Source organism: Meleagris gallopavo, chromosome 1 (assembly GCF_000146605.3).
Source record: "Meleagris gallopavo isolate NT-WF06-2002-E0010 breed Aviagen turkey brand Nicholas breeding stock chromosome 1, Turkey_5.1, whole genome shotgun sequence".
Classification (NCBI taxonomy): Eukaryota; Metazoa; Chordata; class Aves; order Galliformes; family Phasianidae; genus Meleagris; species Meleagris gallopavo.
Window position 1 is genome coordinate 165,373,583 of NC_015011.2, and position 21,250 is coordinate 165,394,832.

The following is a 21,250-nucleotide window of genomic DNA, read 5'->3' on the forward strand; positions in this document are numbered from 1 at the left end:
AAAGTTTAATGTGCATGTTCTCTCTCTTAAGTGTTTACTATCTATGGCCTGCATGGGAGAAGATTCCTTTCCAGGAAACTGTCAAGCTACAAATGTGATACTTTTAAAAGAAGATCTTAGCAACTCTTCTGGTAAGAGTACATATAGGAACACCATCAAAACTGATCTTCCTGAGATTTCATTGATGCTTAGAGTATTTTGTTTGAAATATTAGACATTCCTTAGACAGAACTATGAGGCTTGTGTTTTAGCAAGACAATCAAGGTTTTATGCTTTTAATCACCATCTGTTGTTCAGTAAATGTCAAATTGTTCCTAATGCTATCTCTTAGCATACGGTTTTTTAATTTGATTTTGTACTCTCTGTTCATTACTGGCAATTCAGGGCTTGTCGTATAAGATTTTCATTTCTTATTCTGTCTTGATTTCAGTTGGTAACAAATATACATATGCATTTGTACACAGGCAGACGCAGAAAATATGTGCAAACTTTCCGGAGATGTAGAGGAACACAGAAAGCATATTAACATGTCGTCACAGTGGTCACAGTCACTGTAGTGCCCACAAGGAATACAAAAAGGACAGATCTCTGGAGGACTGCTGAGAATCAAGATTGTCACACTGCATCTTTCAATAAAAAAGGTCAAAAGGCATTTTGACTGAGCATACTCTGCGTGTTACGGCAAGGTTCAGAGTTCAACCAGGAGGATTCTTTCTGAGCTACAGAAAAGAATAAATCAGCTGTTGACTCTGAAGTTTGTTTGGATGTGATAGCACACCCTAAAACACCAAGTGAATCCAAGCTGCTTGGGTCGAGGGATTATATAAGAGAAATATAATCACAGCAGAGAAAGCAAATGAGAAAATGAACTGCCCTTTGTTGAGTTGCTGCAAATGTCAGCAGAGGAAGCAGAAATTCTATCCTGCTCTCTGATCCTGGATAACAGGTCACTTGCCAGTGATAGGTTAAATAACAGGAACACGTTGCTATACTAAAGAGTTTTACAATACTTCAGGACTCCTTTTTTGTAGATTTTTTTTTCTAGTTATCAAAGAGCGATGAAATACTTTTCAGCTATTAACATGCTGTTAACAGTCTGTGCTCTATATGACACATCTGGCTGCTTGGGTCAATTCTGAAATATTCTACAAAACCATGGGAAACCATATCGTAAAGCTAATTGGGACAGATTAAAGGTGCAAGATTAGAAATACAGAAAATTAATGTAGGTTACTGTAAAAAGCATCCTAACTAGTTGGGCTACTGCTATTTAGAATCTTGAGAGGTATAAACTGATGAAAAAAGAGAAAGCAAGGTGCTTTATGACTATACATAACAAGAGCCTAGGCAAAATTAACCTTTGAAATGCCTGAATTAGTGTCAAGGCAAATTCCTGACGTCATGGCTGTAAATTGGAATAGGGATACCTTATTGCTGATCACAGTCAGGCCCTGAACGGAACCTCCAGCATCACAATAGATCATTCAGGCTAGTCCCAGCACCACAACATTTAAATTGAAACGAGCCAGGTGAGGCATAGTAACGTTTTTGTATGGTGAAGGGGAAAGAAGTATGAAGCAGTGAAGTTTCTCAAAAACAGCCAAACATCCCTTACATCTGTTCCTTGTTAAACATACAACAGGTCATCAGATTAAAAGAAAAGGCAAGTGATGTGCCATAAAACATAGACAGATGACAATATCCTTTGCACACCCCAAATGTTTAGGGACATGGTTTAGTGGGCATGGTATTGATGAATTGACAGTTGGACTAGATGATCTTAGTGGTCTTTTTTAACTGTATTTACTCTATAATGCTATGAAATAGTGTGACAAGTACACCAGGCTCTGTTTGCTTGCCCAAGGACCTTGGCTGGTTTATTTAGGATGCAGCAATGTCTGTGTTCTCCCCCCTTCTACACTGCTACCAGGTGTTGGTGGCTCTAGCTAAAGGCAGTTGGCAGGCAGAAGTCCTACAACATCTCAGTCGTGCTACTATTAAGTTTTTAAGCCTGCACAGCTGTATACTGCAAGCCTGCACAAAAATTTGGCCCCAATTCTTGCACCTATTCTACATCAAATTTTCAGAAATCTTCCTGAGGTGGCTGAGTGCTGTGATGGCTTTTGAAATGAGAACTGATAAGGGCTGAGTTGGGATATAAAAAGGAAAAGGAGGTGGGAAGATCAATACTAGTGACATTGCCTAGGAAGAAACAGAAAGATTTTAGCATGATCGATACACCGGGATTTGCAGAAATTATTCAGGTGAGAAAAAAATGGTTGTTTGATGTTCAGTGGCAGAGGAAGGAAAGAGGGCTTCAGAGGGGCTACTAAGAGCTCCATTTTGTCTGCATTAAGCTTATGCTGATGGTTTCAAAAGCATAATTGCTTCTAAAATAGTCAAATTATGCATTATGAATACATTATCTCATGCATTTAGCCTTCTTTTTCTGCTGACAAATAATTCACAAAACAATCCTGATTTCTGCAAATGTATCCACTCGAAGCTCAGAAATTAGTCTAAAAACAGATCTTTGCAGCACTGAGACAAACACCTTCGCTAGTTCAGCTACATTAGTAGGTCAGATAAGTCATTAGATATTTTTTCTCGTTCTCTCTCTCTCACACACACACATACATACACATATAAATCAGTACCTACTGCACAGTCTCTATATTATAGCAGCCTCCTGAACGTTTCTCAGCTTCCAACAGCAATTGCCATGGAAATGTTGTGACAATCCCCTCGAGGCAAATGAGTGGTCTACACAACAGCATTTCTGAGCTCAAGAGGTCCCTTTTCAAGGCTATATTGAATTGAGTAAGTCACACCATTACTGAGGCAGTCTCAAGACTGGCAGTGCAAAACTATACAGTGATCTGCCAGCCTTAATCGCTTTTCAGCTCTATGCAGCAGCCTTCTGGAAGTTCTGAGACATGCTTTTCCAACAGTTGTGCGCTATAACTGAAGCATCTATTGTTAAGAGACTGTTTTCAATTTTTCTTAGCAGTCCCTTTTGTAGCAGGGTCAGCTTTTTAGGGAGGGTTAACTCTCCTTCGCTGTCAAAAGGACCCCAGTTTCCAAGAAAAAGATCCCACAAAATAAAAAGAATTCAATGGGCTATTTAAATAAAGTAGTAGCATATTATCATAACTCTTTAGTTCTGTCCTTGTTCAGGACAGCTAAACTTCTCTCCCACTTCGTGCAGCTTTCAGGTATGAATCTTTTAGGGTCTAGGAATTCTCTTTATCCTTTCCAGTCTTTGGCTCTTCACATCTTTTCTGCTCCCAAGGTCTTTGTCATTTGTTTGATACACAGATATTAAAAAGTAGTGCATGTCATGACCTATTGCATACCATCTCCTTTCCACCGCACTGGAACTGGTTTAATCTACCCCACTTCAGAATATTGTCTTTTATGTGTGCATTTTATACTGGAGAGACTTAAGCTTTTAGTTATTGCTTCTAGGCAATACACCTGACAAACCAAATTTCAGGAACATTTCAACTTGGGAAGGGGAGCTTGCTGGTTATAAAGACTGCCTGCAAGCTCTAAGCTCATGTCGTTTACACTCGGTATCCATCTCCTGGAATGGAGGATAGTCTACAAGTCTAGGCTTGGTTCAATGACATCTCTCACTGTAAGGGGATTAACTGAGTATAAAAAGTGTGAGAGTGAAAATCTGGGAGTGTAGAAGACTTGCTCAGGGACAGAAATGACAGTGTAAGTAAAAACATGACAAGGACTTCAGTTCACAGCATGTATCAGTGCTAAGTTTGAGGGGTCATGCCTGTAGAAATTGTACAGATTCACTCCGCCCTGACATCTTTGCTGATGTGAATAACAGGGCTGAGCATTTTGGTGACAATGGAGATGTGATAACTGTTTCTGCAGAAACCAAATTACAAAGATCTAATTTCCTGTAAGCCATCAAATGGCCATTTCCACAACCACAGCTCTTGGCATTTACATGGAGGTCTTATACATAATGCCCTTTCACCCTTCTCATCCCAGTTAGGAAATGATCATCATAGATCCCATTTTTAGAAGAGAAGAAATAATAACAACCAATGTGAACAACCTGCCCACAAGGAAATAGTTCTTATAACTCATTCTCAGGGCATGTCACTTGGGCAGTTCCTCTTCACCAAAGAGACTTCCATACCTACATCTCTGAGTTGGTCAGACCTTAGACAATCATGACAAGTTCCACAATCCACTTGCAAGGCATTCACTCATCCTGCCCAAATCTCAGACTGTCCTTGAAAGGCTCATTGCTAACATTATAATGCATACTGGAAAATAAATGTACATATCTCATTGATTACTAGAACGACTGCAATAAAATTTCTTCCTCACGCCTTTCTGATGTCTTTCTTAGCTCTGCACATGTAATTTTCCACTCTATTGTACTTGCTCTGAACTCTGCTTTGAAGAACTTTTCCATTTACTGAAATACTAAACAGTCACAACAGTTTATTTGCACTTCCATTGTACCTGCATCCCTTCGAAGAATATCAACGCAAATTACAAACATTAGTGATTTTAGTCTCAATTCACTCTAGCAATATAATCCCTAGCCTACGGATGAGGAAACTAAAATGTGACTTGACCAAAGTCACATAGAAATTTCACTCTGGAAATTAGGGGTGTCTCAAGTATGCTGGAGGCCATAGGTACCATGAGCATGTACAGCAGAGAAACACTGTGCATGCGGTGAGACCAGCTGCTGAGAAAGGGGTGAGGATTTACTCCATATGAGTCTCTAGTCATATAATGCTACTGCTCAGAAAGTCTGACCTATTTGGCTGTAGGGCTGCTTTAGAAGGAAGGGCTCAGAACCTAAGCCTTGATGTACTATAAGTTAACGCAGCACTGCCAAAAGATAAAGGTTCTACGTACAGGTTCCTGCCTGTATATTCCTGCCTAAATTTTAGACTAAAATGAAGAAAACAATGTGCACATCACCAGAAACTTTCATTTTTTTTCTCCTCTTGTCAGTATCATCCCATGATATAAACAACTTACCTGCACCAGGCAAAGCTTTTAATAGTCCACGAAAACAAATTTCATAAAGTAATGCTTCACTTCTATGTATGGGGATTGTTGCTTTTTGGTGGACTTTTTTTTCCCCTTTTAGAGTAAGGAGAAAAAGGGACTACATGAACCATGGATCACTCAGCTGCTCTTATGGGAACATATACAATATAGTGATCTATAGTCTTTCTGATCCTAACTCTCACCAGTTGGCAGCAAACAATGCCATTAGACTATTAGAATAGAGTCCAGCTTGCTGATACTTGAGTCTAATTTAAACTTGAAATATTGGGTGTAAGATGAAATTCTACCAAATATTTTCAGTCACTAGCAAATATGGAAATGCGAAGACTTTGAAAGGGAGATTATCTTTCCAAATCAACTGACCAAATACAGGTGGCTTACATGAATTTTCAGAGGTTTATCAGAAACAACTAATTCATTCCCAAGTGCTTACATAGAGAATACCCTTATAAAAACTTAGTTTCCTCCTCTAGGATTGCTTTATAAGTAGTTTGAAATTTAAGCTGATGTTAAATGCATAAACTAGAGTGACTAGGCCTTACTTTATCTTTTTTATCTATTAAGTTGTGTTTTACTTTTACTTCAAGGAAAGTGTAGTCCAAAATTATTTCTGTAGAAGTCAAAATTGAGTTTCTATTCATATTATTACTGAATAGACATCATTATCTATTCAGTAAAAATGATCGTGTAGCCAATCTTCTTAACACAAATATTGTTGGTGCTGAATTTTCAGTCCTCCTTTTACAGTGTTAAGAGTCACAGAGAATGAAGTGGCATATTCTTCTTATAGCTAAATTCACACTGTGCTCGTTATATAAGTTGTCTGCTCACACATCAGAAATAGAGCTACCCTGAAAAAGTGGGTGAATAATAGATTTGATAAAATATGTTGTTTTCATGTGATAGAAAGTATGTTGATTTTCATTTATTTGACATTTCGTCTGAAAAAACAGGAATGAAACTTTCCAAATGGCACAACATTTCATTTCAACATTTTCAAAAGGAATCTTTTCTGCATTTTTTATTTTAAAATGATTTTTTCATATCAAAATTGACCTCATTTAAAAATTAGGAGATTCAACTGTATATGGAATGTGCTTTTAGTTGACTACACATTTTAGTTATGTCAGTGTGGAACAAATTGTATCATTTTTGGGTCCCTGCATCTTGTCTACCTCCACCCCCAGCCCCACCACTATAGAGGAGGAAAAACACTCCAGTGTGATGTTAGTTGATCTAGATGTTTTTTCCCCATTATTTTTTGGCTCAGCCTTCAAACTGTAAATTCTGTATATTATTCTTTTCTCATCAGGAACAAATCATTGGGTTAGATTTATTTTATCCAACTTAAGTTCCTCTGAATGCTACAGTAAATATCAGGCACTTACAAGATATGCAAGATGGAAGGTGTCTACACATGAAATGGGCTTGCAGGAAGCCAGCTGAATACAGCTAATGGTGTCTAGAGAGATAATGAGGACAACCTGGAGGAAACACGTGCATCTGAACAGCTGAGGAAATCTTGAGTTTCGCTGACCACGATGACTGAGGACCACACATTCGGGGCTTCTCTTGATCACTGCATAAGCAGCTGGGGCTGTTTGAGGTATTCTAGAAGAGCTAGAGAAAACTTCACTGGACCAATTAGAGGCAAAGCAGAATATCCTAAGGTAGGTCAAATAGTTCTAAAAATATTTTGGTGGGCAACAGAATCAATCTCTAGGCTTTATTCTAATTTACTACCTTGACACAATAGTCTATGGTGTTATCCAGCCTACTTATTATTTTGTATTTTTGCTAAAGGAGTAAATGGATTCATAGTCAGACACTCCCTAGCCCTTGTGCCCATACAACTAGCTTAGACTTAATACATTCTCTAGATTGATAAAGTTGCAGTAAAAAAATTATGTTCCATCTAATTAATGTGGATTTACTGTACACTAGCAAATGTGAATTTTGCATATTCGCATCAAACTCAGCATACTGTGAGAATCATGAATAAAATACAAACAGTCACATCAAATACTTCATGAGCTTTTTGCTAACATCTCCCTAAAAAAGAAAAGTGAGTTTGGTTCTGTAATTAAAGTACTCATGCCAAATTAATTGCTGTGTTAAAACAAAACTACCCATTACAGCACTTAGTTTCACTCCTGGAAGCCTAGGCAGTGTTCTGACTGGCACCTGGGAGGTTGAAATTGCCATGTTTAGCCTGCCCAGTGTAGTGTCTGAATGAGGAGGCTGATTTCTGAATCACAGAGAAAGAACAAAGGAACCAATCCCTTCCAACCCTACAGATGTTTTGAATTATTAATAAATTTGTTCACTAACTCTCATGGGAGAAATTAGGACTATGTAAGATGCCCTCAATTATCGTGGCTTTCAGATAGTTACACCCATCTGTAACTGCTGTAGGAAAAGGTCCTACTCTTGCACATCTCAGACATCTCTGGACCTAAACAACATTATGGTCTAAGTGACATCCTCCTTCACCACAAATTTTCCAGATCTTTAATTACCCATGCACACTGAAAAGGACCTCTGTTTTGAATCTAAGCATTTATTGCCCACCCAACACTCTATTGCCATCCAGGATTAGGCAGACAGGTGACGTTCAGGAGACTCAGGCTCATTTTTTTCTCATCCGGCAGAAATTCCATGGGAAGAAAAACGTCCCTCTTGCTGAAAAGGCTTTTCGATGGAAGCAGAAAAAGGTAATGTACTGATTTAACGGTTATATTTGAAATTCACTTCAGTGTGCTGGGTCTTGTTCCCCCCACAATTGCCTCCTCCTTGTCTGGATTGAACAATCCCCCTGATGTGACTGTGGAGGTCCTTGAGATGTGCACCATATTTGGGACAAAATAATGCTATTATCATACAAATGATGCTGAAGAGTTGCCTCTGTTGTGCAGGCTACACTACAAAGTGAATGAGAAAAAAAAAAAAAAAAAGATTAGATTCTGTGAGATCCTTCCTTGCAGGAACAATGTATTGTAAAGCAGATTTGCTTCATTTCCTTCAAAATCCCTCAGATAATGCAGGACAACGCTTTTCAATGGTTCCCACTATATGCACTGCGTGTCTAAGTAAATGGGAACATGGTACACTTCAGAAATCATTGTAAAGAATTACTGTTTATCTGGATAAGGAAGGGTAGGCTTGAGACCTGATTATGCCTACTGATCCAAATGCATTGAAAACTCTGTTCTCATTTTCACATTCCTCAAGTAGCAAAACTTGACATCTGTGCAAAAACTGTCCCGCCGAACAAAAAATATGGCTGCTGGTGCAACTAAAAGGGCTGGAGTTTGTTGCTAATGAAACTTTCCCCACATTTTTATCTGTCTTTCAGAAGAGTTTGCAGTTATTTTTTTTTTTAAGTTCCCACAGGAAATCTCGATGGTTTTATCTGCATTTTGAGGGTCATGTAAAAGGTTGGGGCGTGTTTGAATGCCGAAGAAATTATTCAGAATGCAGATTTGTAAACGAGAGTGATTATTTACTCAGAACAATTGAGCCTGGGCATAAAAGCCAGGAAGCACATATGCAGCAAGAGGGCTAGATGCCAGCTCTATGTGCTTGTTGCCTATCGGGGTGTCTCGGCAGCCATATCTCTCAGCTAGTGACATTGAGGGATGAAGATTTTCAGTAACTCACAGGCTCTGACTGCTGCAGGGCTCTTTGCATCCTGAGGTCTGTGTGATTGTCATAGTCCGTGTAAATATGGCAGCAGGGATATGTCACCTTGCACCTGGACCCCTGCTCCTGCCTGAAATTTGCGGTACTGGTTCTGATTGCTCTTATATCTCTTTAAAACTAGAGCTGCTACAGCCACAGTTATCTTATATGACTTGATGGTATCCTGGCAACAACCTTTGTTAAAGGACAGCAACACTGAATTTTCCTAAACAGCCTTTCCATCCCGTACAATCTCACATGCAAGCACAGAACACGCCTGCTATCTCCCTGGAATTATTGTATCTGTTTCATGTAGAGAAATGCTAAAATCAATTGTTTGGTCATTTGTGTAGTGAAATCTGTTGTCAACTGTAGTATGCAGCAGGCTGCAAGTCATGCTGATATCATTATGCACAAAGAGCAGGTATTGAAATGATAGAGCTCTGCCTCCGAGAGATACCCCACTGCACAAAGTAGAGTCATATAATTGTTTAGAATGGAGGGGTACATTTTCAGAGTGCTTTGCTCAGCAGTTTATTCTCCTGACTCTGATTAAAGTTAATGGGAGTCGTGCAGCTGAAACCCCATGGATTGCACATGGTTTGATGACACAATACAGCTGCAAACGAAGGCAGGATTGTGAAGAGTCAGGTACAAAGTGGCAATTTTTCTCCATTTAACCATCATCTCTTTTTCAGCTCTCAGCACATTAACCACTTTTCTGCTGATCATGCCTGCAATGTCTAAAATCAAGCAGTGCTCTTTGGAGCAACCTGTTTCCACAGTGAGTGCAGTTACTAGTACTTATAGTTATGCCTATCTTGTGTTTTGTTCCATCAAGAAGGAGGCTTTACAATGTGCACTAATGCAGGAGGGTTTTCATCCTGTTGTAGACTACTCACAAAGTAATCCTTCAACAAGAGACATCAAGTATCAGGTTGAATATTTGGAAAAATTTCTTCTCAGAAAGAACGGTAATGCATTGGAACAGGCTGCCCAGAGAGGTCATGGAGTGTCCATTCCTGGAGGTGAACCACAGAGGTGTGGCACTGAGGGACATGGTTAGTGGGCACGGTAGTGATGAGCTGACAGTTGGACTACATGATCCTAGTGCTCTTTTCCTACCTCAGTGATTCTACAATTCTAAGTACGATTGACTTGGAAGGGAACGTTCCAGAGATGCTACCACTAAATTCTGTTTGGTGCATTAATGATGTTTTTCAACATATGAAATAAACTTGTGTGTTTTAGAGGTATAACACACGTCTTGCCAAAAGTTCTTCACAAACTTGTTTTACAAGCTGTAAACACAAACTAATTATTCAAAGGAAAAATGTTAAAAGCTTACTTAGAGTATTTAAGTGCCAGAGAACTTTGGTTGAGCATTATTTCTCTTGAAGACTATGAGCCCAGAAAGCCTGCGGTTTAGGACATCCTATCCAATACCTCACCATAGGCTGGCAGTGGAAAAATTTCTATCCCATATTTTCCAGATTCACTTATCATACCACATGGTTTCCTAGGCTATGGAAAGGTATATCCATGACCTGCTTTTGAGTCAGAAATTCCAGTGGTGGAAGCTGAAGCTAAACACTAAAAGACCTATAATACTAAATAACAAAGGATATGGAACCAAGATAGACTGCTGACCAACTACACGATGCTTTCTTCCTCCCTTGCTCTGCTCTGAACCTCTCTATGAGTCTTCCTTCACTACACTGATATGAAAGAGATGAGGAAGTTCTCACTGATGTGGACCAGTGTCAGTTTGTACCATTTGAGCTCAACTCTATTTCCTTTCCAATCTAGATAAAGCTAGGTTGTTTTTGGAGGGTTGCAAAATGCGTTTTTGTAATCTGCTTATGAATACACATTTCTATCCCCAGGAGGTGAATACATGCACTTAAAAAAACATTGATTTACAAATCTAGCTATATTAAAATGCTCACAGGAAAGCTGCTTTGCAACAGAAAGAAGTTCTCTACTCATACTTTTCCATGTGGAAAAAGGAAGAGGTAACTATGAATAAAACAAAAAAGCAACAGAAGATTCTTTTTTTTTTTTTGTCTCCAGGTTCTTATCCTGTGAACATTGTCCTACATTCTGGACATCAGGCTAGAAGACCAGAACAACAAAAAAATAAATGCCATCCTTCCTGAGCTTGATTCTGTGCCTGCAGAGGCACCTCTGAATCTCCCTGGGTCTCTTCTCTTACTGGAATTACAAAGGAAAAAGCAAAAATTAGTATGAGCTAAAGGAAAGAGAAAATACTTTCTATCTCCCACAGAGAACAGACACACAGTTAAAGCCCCGAGGTCCTTGATAAGAAGACATGAAAGAATCGCTTCCAAAACATAATCCGGTTCCCAAAGATTTGCACTAAGAAATCCCTGCAGGAGCTGACGGTGCCAGAAGCACTACCAACTCCCATTCCAGTTCCTATCCTGTGTGACAGGGCACAGTGTGAAGCTACACAGAATACATCCCAAAGTTTCTAAGGGAGTCATGTTTCTTGAAGGGACAAGACCCCAGTAGATTTCTCAAGGAAGGGGGAGATGTAAAAGAAAAGCTTTGCAGATAAAAAGATCTTTCACAACTTCCAGCTAACTTTCTCTTCTTCCCCATTTAAAAGGCACAGAATCTATCGTGAATATTAGGAAGGCTATTATATTTTCCCCTTCTTTACATTGAGGATTCCATGCTAAATTACTGTTAGTGAAAGACTCTGAGGTCCGCAGATAAAAGGTGCTATATGAAGAGCTAATCATTATTATTTCCATTTAAAAGAGCCAAAAAATATCTCCCCCCTTTAAAACAAACCTAAAAGGGGGTGCAGGAAATGTTAAAACAAGGTGCATTTGATCTCTCCAAACTTTCCTGAGTTCCAAAGTGTCAGTGTCTTTAACGTCACTGTTTCTTGGGGGTATTTTTCATCACAATAAAACGATTCAGCAGAGAATGTTTCCATTCAAAACATTTCAAATTGCTTTCCTGTCAAATGTATAAAATGTCCTGCATTATGCATTAGAAGGATTTGTACCTCAGCTTTGCTAACATAAACAGTATTTCCAGCACAGGCAACTAATAGAACAGGTTAATGCTTTGGGGTCTGTTCATAATACAGATGGTAATGATTTGTGCTGCTTGTGTATGTGCTTCCCACATAAACATGAAGATCTGAGTTCTCTTATGTCAATCTTTCTAATGCTGATCTTCCCTCACACAGGCAATTACACCACCTCTCTTTCCAGAGTTTTCTTTGGCCTGTCCTGGTTACATATCAGGAGATAAATCTTTGAGTCATACAGATGCATGCAAAATTAGCCAGGAATCCTGCAGGTAATCAAGGCTACAGCCCATCGGGTAGAGCCACGAAAGGTATTACCATCTCTGTTTGCAGAGTGGCCAGCACAGAGGAAAGGCTCAGGAAGTAAATAGTCACATTAACATAGCCTGCTGTCCAAGTGCTCATTTTAGCAACATGCTAAAAGAGCTATCCAGTTTGTCACCTTCAAAAAGCTGTCTATTCTGCCAAATGAAAGAGATCAGAGAGATCTCTGCCTTTGGTGCAAGAGGCACTGGCAGCTTTACATCTTCTCTATTTAGGGCCAGCACTCAAGTGCCATTATAAGGAGTTGCACCACAAGCACAGACCACAGACATATCCTTGACTATACAGACAGGAATGCAATAACTCCGGAGCCTAAAAGAGAATGAAAAGGGAATCCCGGGTCTGCTGTAATGGATACAGCTTAAGCCTGTTCCATGCATACCACTCATGAACATCAGGCACAGCAGTAGACCTTGGAATTCTCTATGTTCTGCTTGGGCTACAACTTTAGCGTCCTTTTTGTTTCCCCATTTTTTTATTCCCTAGAGCTCAACAATCCTTAAGTTTTTTTCAACCTAAGCCATTCTATTATTCTGTTATTCTATGATCTGGAAATGAGAAAACACTGTCCATATGTGAAAAGCATTTTCGTATATGTAAATGGTTCTTCTGCAGATAAGAGTTAAGCGTGTCTTTGAATCCATTCAGACAGACCAAAAAAACATTTCCAAGGTCCAGTTAATAAAGTCATATATAAAGACTGTCACTGCATCTTTGTCCTGCTCCAGTACACAGAATGCTGAGGCAGCTGAGCCTATGGCCTGAGCAGCAGTCATGCTTATCTTTAAAATCTGCTTAATTTGCAGCAGATAAGATTTATGAAAGATTTCCTAGTTTTGAGGGTAGTTATGTGCTCAAAGAGGCCACCTAGGGAGACTGTCACATTTCCAACATTTGATGTTTTAAATAACAGATTACACAAACAGCTGTCGAGGGCAGCTGAGACGTATGTGATTCAAGCAGAAGGGTGGACAAAGATATCTCCTGGGATCTCTGTCTAGGATTCTTCCACTCTTCTGCACGGCTCCAGCCAGAAGTTCTGTACTTAGATTCCTGTTTAAGAGACACCTCCTGTGATCAGTGGATCCAATAGCCACATAATAGCATTGTCCATCTCTTTCCTTCCCTAGCATATTATGCCTACTGCAGTCAGAGATCTGTGGGATATGACTGGGTCCTGCTGTTCACTAGGAATCACATGAAGCACGCAGAAAATAAACAAGTCTGGGAGCTGCTGTGCTGCTGACCACTTTCCAGCCTCACTGCTGAGGAAGAGCAATGGTTTAAAGCCAGCTTTGCTATCACCCATGGCACAATGCCAAGTACACTCCAACTGGCCTGCAGAATGTAGGCCAGTGGCAGGAGCCATTCCCTGAAGACTCACAAGAGCAGTTGTCCATACAGCTTTGCTTCCCTCTATGTGGTTAACAGCTTGCAAGCTGGCAGCAACCCAGCAAACAGAGAGGAAGGCAGGATTCCTGCTAGACACACACATTTGGCCTCACACATGCTCACTGTTACAAAATGTAATGTGATTCTTTAGTTCTGATCTCCCCAAACCCTGCTTGACTACAAACAAGCACTTCACCCTACAAGAAGCAGAAGTTCTGGTCCTTCAACATCACAGGTTGTTTGGGAGTACTAAAAAGACCATGGCTGCAGGCTCAGCACACTTGTGCTGTTGGTCTTCAGCTCTCAGGGAGCAACTATCATGCAGACACAAAAATGTAAAGATGGAAAGGAAAGCAATCTAATATTTACTGGAGAAAAAGCAATCCTATCCCACAATATACAAATCTAGGGAATCTTTGTGGCCATATTGTCTGCAGATAGCTACTGAAACACTTTTTCCAGCAGAATGTTTACACAGTTGTCAGCAAGCATATTGTTCGCCTACTTTTCAAAGCCAATTTATATGCAGCACACGTAGCAGCATGCATGAAAATTCAGACAAAAACACAGATGCATGCAACAATCCCTGGCCAGATATTGCTGCTGTTTATTGTTTGCTGCTCAGAAGTGCCTAGGAGAGAGAAGGAAGGTAGCAGCCCATTGTGTTTGGCATTGTACTACCTCATGTTAAAATATAGGTATTTTCCTCAAGGAACATACAATCTCTACTTAAGACAAGATATGAATATAACAGAAAATGAGGGAGTGACATACGGGAATGAATAATAAGAGAGTTTGTATGTGCCAACTTTATACTCCCATGTGCCAGCTAATTGAATACATGATGCAAATAAATACTAGCCACCTACTGAAGGCAACAAGTTAGCTGTAATTAGCTGGCAGTTTATCAGGAGCTTTACAGAAGTTGACCTTAGTGAGAAATTTGAAGGAGCTCAGGCAAGGTGTAGATAGATCTGCTTGGAGAGGGCACTACAGATGAAAGTGTCACTGTGGGAGAAAGAGAAGAGTGTGTGGCTAGAGAACAAGTGAATGAAGGAGACTGGCATCATATAGGCAGCAAAGCAGGAAGCACTTAGGTAACAGTGCTTTAACCGCTCTCCATGATTTTTGAGAGGTCTTGGATAACAGGGGAGGTGTCTGAAGACTGGAGGATAGCCAATGTCACTCCGGTCTTCAAAAAGGGCAAGAAGGAAGATCCGGGTAATTATAGGCCTGTCAGCCTCACCTCCGTCCCTGGAAAGGTGATGGAACAGCTTGTGCTGGATACCATCTCCAGACAACTGGGAGAAAAGGAGGTTATCAGGAGTAGTCAGCATGGGTTCACCAAGGGGAGGTCGTGCTCGACCAACCTGGTGGCCTTCTATGATGCTGTCACATGCTAGGTGGATGGGGAAGAGCGGTAGATGTAATCTACCTTGATTTTAGAAAGGCATTTGATACTGTCTCCCACGACATCCTTATAACAAAGCTGAGGAAGTGTGGGATAGACGAGTGGACAGTGAGGTGGGTTGAGAACTGGCTGACTGGCAGAACGCAGAGGGTCGTCATTGGTGGTGCAGAGTCTGGCTGGAGACCTGTAACCAGTGGTGTCCCCCAGGGGTCTGTGCTGGGTCCGGTCTTGTTCAAAATCTTCATCAATGACCTTGATGAGGGGATAGTGGCCACCCTCAGCAAGTTTGCCGATGATATGAAGTTGGGAGGATTGGCTGACACGCTTGAAGGCTGTGCTGCCATTCAGCGAGACCTGGACAGGCTGGAGAGCTGGGCAGTAAGAAACCGGATGAGGTTCAACAAAAGTAAGTGTAGGGTCTTACACCTAGGGAGGAATAATTGCATGCACCAATACAGGTTGGGGGATGAGCTGCTGGAGAGGGCTCTGCGGAGAGGGACCTGGGCGTCCTGGTGGACGACAGGTTGGCCATGAGCCAGCAGTGTGCCCTCATGGCCTTCTCTGGAGATATTCAAGTCTCACCTGGACGCCTACCTGTGCAACCTGGTGTAGGGAACCTGCTTTGGCAGGGGGGTTGGTCTCGATGATCTCTAGAGGTCCCTTCCAACCCCTACAATTCTGTGTGATTCTGTGTGAACAGTGTAGCTAGGAGGAAAAGATGTGGAAATTCTAGAGTAAAGGAAAAGGAGTTTGCATTTAACCTGCTTGATGGTAGGGGAAAGTGAGGGACAAGGACTGCAAAAATTAAGGAGGATGAATTTGCTGTTACCTTTGAACAGACCAGAGGGATATGAGGTCAGTGGGTGTCAGGAAAGCCTAGGTGAAAAGGCTCACAGGAAAATTTCTGTCACTACAGGCAAAAGCCATGTCGAAGTAATGGTATAGAGTCACCAACATAGTAACAGACAGTGCTGGGAAACATGCCAAAGGAGGAAGAAGGGGAGGAAACATCTTCCAGACAAAGCAGGAGTAAAACTATCTACAAGGGAAGTGGCAATGGGTACGAAGAGTGGAGCCTGCCCAAGGTTATGCGTAAAGGCCAGTTCAAGATCATGCTTCAATTTTAGCAGTATTGAACCACATTCACCCAGGGCCCGAAAGGACCAGTCAAAGGGAAGCATTGAAAAGACATATTACTCCCTCTTCTTGAAGTGCTCTGAATGGTTTTCAGAAGGTAGTGCTCTCCCTCTGCGTGTTTGCTTGTTGCACAGACCGCAACCTTGTCCCCTCACTTAGGGGCTGAGAGTCAGGTGGCATGAAAACCACTAATCAACACAATTACACTGAAGTCCCTGTGCTATAGTTCACCATGCCAGCATACAGACAGATGTCCTCTCTTCCAGGCTCTCTGGCAGGTAATATTTACATTCAATATTGTTTGTATTCCCCAAAACCTCCGCAGAGAGATTCCAAATCAATAGGCCAAGAGCTGGAATACAGTCATTTCGTGTCTTTGTTTTTTAAAATGACAGTGGTATTTCTACAATTCTGTAAAGCCTTTTAAAATGTTGAGAGAAGCACTGCTCCCTGCCAGGGCCATGGGAGGTAATAATGGGCCTGGCTGTCCCTGCCCACGCCCAGGGCTGCCCATGCCTTGACCAGCTCCCATGTCACCACCACAGCCATCTGTCCCTGCTCCAGCAGGGTCAGGCTCCAGCTCCCTACAGCCTTGCCCAGCCTTGCCATTGTTCTGTCCAATGGGCCTACCCACAGGCCCATGTCCTTTGAGAACTACAGGGATGTGCCCTACTGCTGGCTGGGGCTGCGGAATGGGTTCTGCCCACTAGGCTCTGCCCTAACATCCCTACAGGGAGTCCCCATAGTGCCCAGCCCCAGGTAGGTCCTGCCACATCCTGGTACCAACTGCCTGAGAAGAACTGGGACAGGACAAAATCAAAGGACAATCCCAGCTTTGCTCTCCCTGAGCCAGCCCCTCCATGCAATATACTTATAGGTTTTCTAAATGCACAGATGTTTCTTTTTTCCCCCTAGTCCTGAGCTACCGGCATCTCGTCTGATCACGTCTCATGTCATCTTCTCTGCAGTGATGTGTTGCACACGGGAGACAGCTGTCACCATCCTGCCACCTCTGGGCCACATCACCCAAGCTCCATCTGGAGCCCAGTGCCAGGTCACACTGGGTCTTGGTCACACCACAACAGAGTATGATAGGCATCTATCACATCCCTACCTCATTACCACCATGGAAGCATCTGATCCAGACACACTTACTCTTTCCAAAGAGGAAAAGCCCAGAACCACAAGAGTCAATTCATGAAGAACTGCATGGATGGCAGTTCATTAGCCAAGCCAGTAACATTCATGCTAACACCAACTCACTCCCTATAAGAAGTGAGCTGAGGAACCTCAAGGTTTGTGCCTCCAGCGTTTCTCAATCATAAGTTAAACGCTGCTCACCTTCCATGACACACAGAGATGTAGAGGGATTTTTTTTATTATTTATTTATTTATTTATTTATTTATTTTTGCAGTGTTTTCTCATTTCTTTTACAGCCAAAGCCTTACAGGAACTTCTATGGATTATTCACACAGCAGCCTTTCCAGTGCTGACTGTTTAGATTACTGCATCAACACCTCCATGGCTTTCAAATTCATTTCACAGGTTTGCAAGAAACAGATGCTGATACCTGATAAGTAGCAGCACCTGGCTTGAAAGCTTGTCATCAGTTCATCAGCTTCTAACATCTCCAGTAACATCTCAGCTTGCTGGAGAAATGCTACCCTAACCATTTAACATATTTCAGTGTGGGGAACTAAAACTCCTCTCATGAACTTGTTGACATACTGATTCACACCTTGGTGTTATTGCTGGAGCTATGTGAGCACATCAAGCCCAACTGGGTTCAATGATACTCATTTAGTGAGCCTGGCTTCCTGTGGCATCCCCAAAGTTGTCTACTTGTCACAAGGAGTTTCACATGACTACAGTACAGCTGAGATTCTTTGAAATATTTTTTAATTAAAACAAAACTAGTTATTTGCATATATATTGCTTTTGATTATCAGAAGACACAAGCATGTTTGCAAAGGTAGCGGAAGTAAATGAATGTCATGAACTGCTTTCTTCATCGTAGACTTCTGAATTTCAGTATTTCAGCTTGTTTTCTGATATGATGAAGGTAAGACATTGATACAGTACACATATTCAAAAACCATTACACACCAGCCACATATAACAAACACATATCCAACTAGTTTGACCAGACTTCTGTTTTCCACAAGACCAGTGCCTTGCTGTAAGACAGAATTACACAGGGAATGAATTGGACCCTACAGTAACAAGGCTCTCAGAAATCCAATTGCAGAATGGCAAAACTGCTGAATAGAGGCACATTAAATAACACTCCTGTCATTCCATGGCAATGCATGATATATATATAATTGGGCTGTGGCCAATAAAGTCAACAGAAGGATTTGAAACAGCTTACAAGGGCATAAAGGAAAGGAAAAGTGTGTTTCTTGCACTGCCAGGAAAATGGAGCCATGGTGACCACAGAACATGGCTAGATGCAGTAAGATCATCCCTAAGCCCAGACCTCTGCACAAGGAGTTGCGAAGGGGAACAAATGGAAAAGAGAGGACAGCAAAAGCAGTGCTGCAATTTTGTCTCCACAGTCACTCCAGGAAGCCTGCTTGGTGCTCTGGCAGCTTGGAGGGGGCTGAGGTGCTGGGAGGCAGCCACAGGCATGGCAGCTGCCCCACTGCATCAGCTCTGGCAAGGACAGTGAGCTCTGCACTGTCTCAGTCCCAGTGCCTTCTCTTCCTTACCCACAGTATGGCTTTGAACAGCAAAGTGTATCTCTACTCCCTCTCCTGAAGCCTTGAGCCCAGCTTCTTCTGCATCCACCCAAGAAATGGGTGGCTGTCTTCAGATCAAGTCCTGCTTCCTACATATTTTAAAGCTTCTATTAATTTGCTGAGGCCTCAATATACTCTGACAAAGTTCAGTGGAAATTCATTCTTGGTTTCTGAGAGCCATGTCTGTGTTACGTAAGTGCCCATCAGTGGTTAATTAGCTTCTCAGTCAGCAAATAGCCTATGCCTATCAATTTCCATGAGCAAAATGTACTGTACTAAATCTGCACTGTAAATCTGCAATCAGAGGCAGGACAATTGCAAAGCACCAAGCACCAATAAACACCAATCAAAACCCAGGACTGCCAAGCATGGTACCATTAATACAACTGATCAGGGTGGTCAATTCTTTAAACGAGAGTAATCAAAGCAATATATGTAACAGCCAGAAACACAGTACCTCAGACTAGACAAAACCTGTAGCGTTGATAGCATTGTCTAAAGGCATATCAGATCTCTTATTTCAGCTGCTGCCAGTTTCACAGGATGCTTATGTCTCTGAAATACTAAGGCTGAAAGGTCATATCGTATCTTAGAAGGTAACCATCATTGTAAACATACAGTCTCTGATCTGTGGGGTTATAAGAAAGACTCTGGATTGTGTCTAACTTTTTATCCATGATGACACTAACACGACCTTCTTCGCCAGTACTTGTGTCATACATGTAGAAGATTTCCTCTTTCCTAGTGCTCAATGTCCTTGTGGCATACAGAATGCCACATAACATGAAAGCATTGGAAACAGATGGCTTGTACTGTCTTGTCTGCCAAGTATTTAGCACATCAAGTGTGGTCTCATTGAGTTTGCTAATCACAATGTTGCCCATGCTATTTTCTGTTGAATATATTACCCACAACCCACTTTCATCCACAGCAAAATCTATGTCTTGCCATGATACACCTGCATATGAGAAACGGTTACTAACAGCAGCAGAGGGAAGGGCCTTACGCAAAACCACATTGTTTGTATTTATATCATACTTGGCTATATCTGATGAAGCATAAACATGATAGTAAAAAAATTATTGTAAAGAGCAGCACCACTTCCTTCCCCATAGGTTAGTCTTCTTTCATACTTTGGTTTAAACAGCAGCAAATCATCAAAGGAACCATAAATTCTAAAATATTCAAAATATCTCCCAGCTGTGTCCAGTGGCGCAACCCAATAGATTTCTTTCTCAGGGTCGGAGGGAGAATAATCTCTACCCCAGGAACCATATTTGTAGGAAAATCCTTTCCAGTTCAGCTTTACAACATAGGGCTGGCTAACATTCAGCAGTCCACGGTGAATGCAGCTACCTGCAGTGGATGAGAAAAAACAAGTTTTCCAAATGTTGTCATTAAGAGAGAGGTTTTGCATAGCATAGTCTCTACAGTGTGCTTACTAGGGAATAGCTCTGTGGCAAAGAAAACATAATTTCGTGTGTAAAAGAGCTCCTTTTGGACCAAGGAGTGTTTCAAGCTGACTTAGAAAGTTGATTAAAAAAAAAAAATGGAGTACACGTAATTACAGTAAATATTGTGAGGGGAAAAATAAAAATTAAAAAAAATAAAAGAAAGAGAAAAAAGACAGGGGACATTCATCCTCAACCAGGATTAATTTGCAGAAATTAAGTACTTACTGCACCATTCCAGACAGGGGACAGATTTGATGTGTGGTGCACTTGGAAATCCCTTGGTAAATACAATTTCAAAAGCATTTTAGGCTATTTTCTAATTCAGTTGAATGGAGACTGCGCGAGATGGGAAAGAGGAGCATCTGATTTCTGTGTATTTTGTTGAGGAGGGGTAGGAAGGAGAAGCAGCAGTAGTAATTCCAAGGCACCATTTCAGATTAGCATTCTACTGTCAGAATCACAGTTATGAAAGTGCATTACAGTCACATGATGCCTTCTACCTCAGGCCCTCAAATAAATCTGCAAACAGTATCAGTTACAGCCTAGGAAATTTAGATAGACTTCACTCCTAGATTTCATATGAAGCAACTCTAAAGAGGGCCTAACTTCAATAAATGATTCTATGTACCAGAACAGTATTATTTTCCATACGTCAACTATGAAGCCATCTCCAGGAACATGGAAATATTTTTTTTCTTTTTGCCATCCAAAATATTCTACTTTTTTGCTCCTAAAGAACACGCATGCTTTTGGGATTAATAGAATTTATTCCACAACCATCCATTTACTAGGAACAAACCACAAATTGGAATATTCAGTGATGATGAACAGTATTTGGAACAAAAATGTCCAAACGTATCTACAATAAATACTTTATTCTTAATGAATATCAGTGACATTCTGTTTTCCTGATAAACTCTCAGCATCATCAGCCACTGGTAGAAAAAATTCTCCACTCAGAAATGTTTATGCACATTTGGT

General features: G+C 41.1%; 1 protein-coding gene and 1 long non-coding RNA gene across 2 annotated transcripts; one reads left to right on the forward strand and one right to left on the reverse strand.

Annotated features, from left to right (window-relative positions):
* Positions 1-1,185: 1,185 nt before the first annotated feature.
* On the forward strand, positions 1,186-11,240 carry LOC109365410. Its single transcript, XR_002110986.2, has 4 exons — positions 1,186-1,529; positions 6,374-6,731; positions 7,713-7,775; positions 10,816-11,240. It is a non-coding gene; the product is annotated as an uncharacterized LOC109365410 (long non-coding RNA).
* A 6,229-nt stretch (positions 11,241-17,469) lies between these two features.
* Positions 17,470-20,247, reverse strand: OLFM4 (olfactomedin 4). The gene is given in 2 exon segments (XM_010728855.2): positions 17,470-19,893; positions 19,896-20,247. Coding segments are annotated over 2 exon segments (852 nt in total). The 5' UTR covers positions 20,233-20,247; the 3' UTR covers positions 17,470-19,378.
* Positions 20,248-21,250: the final 1,003 nt, after the last annotated feature.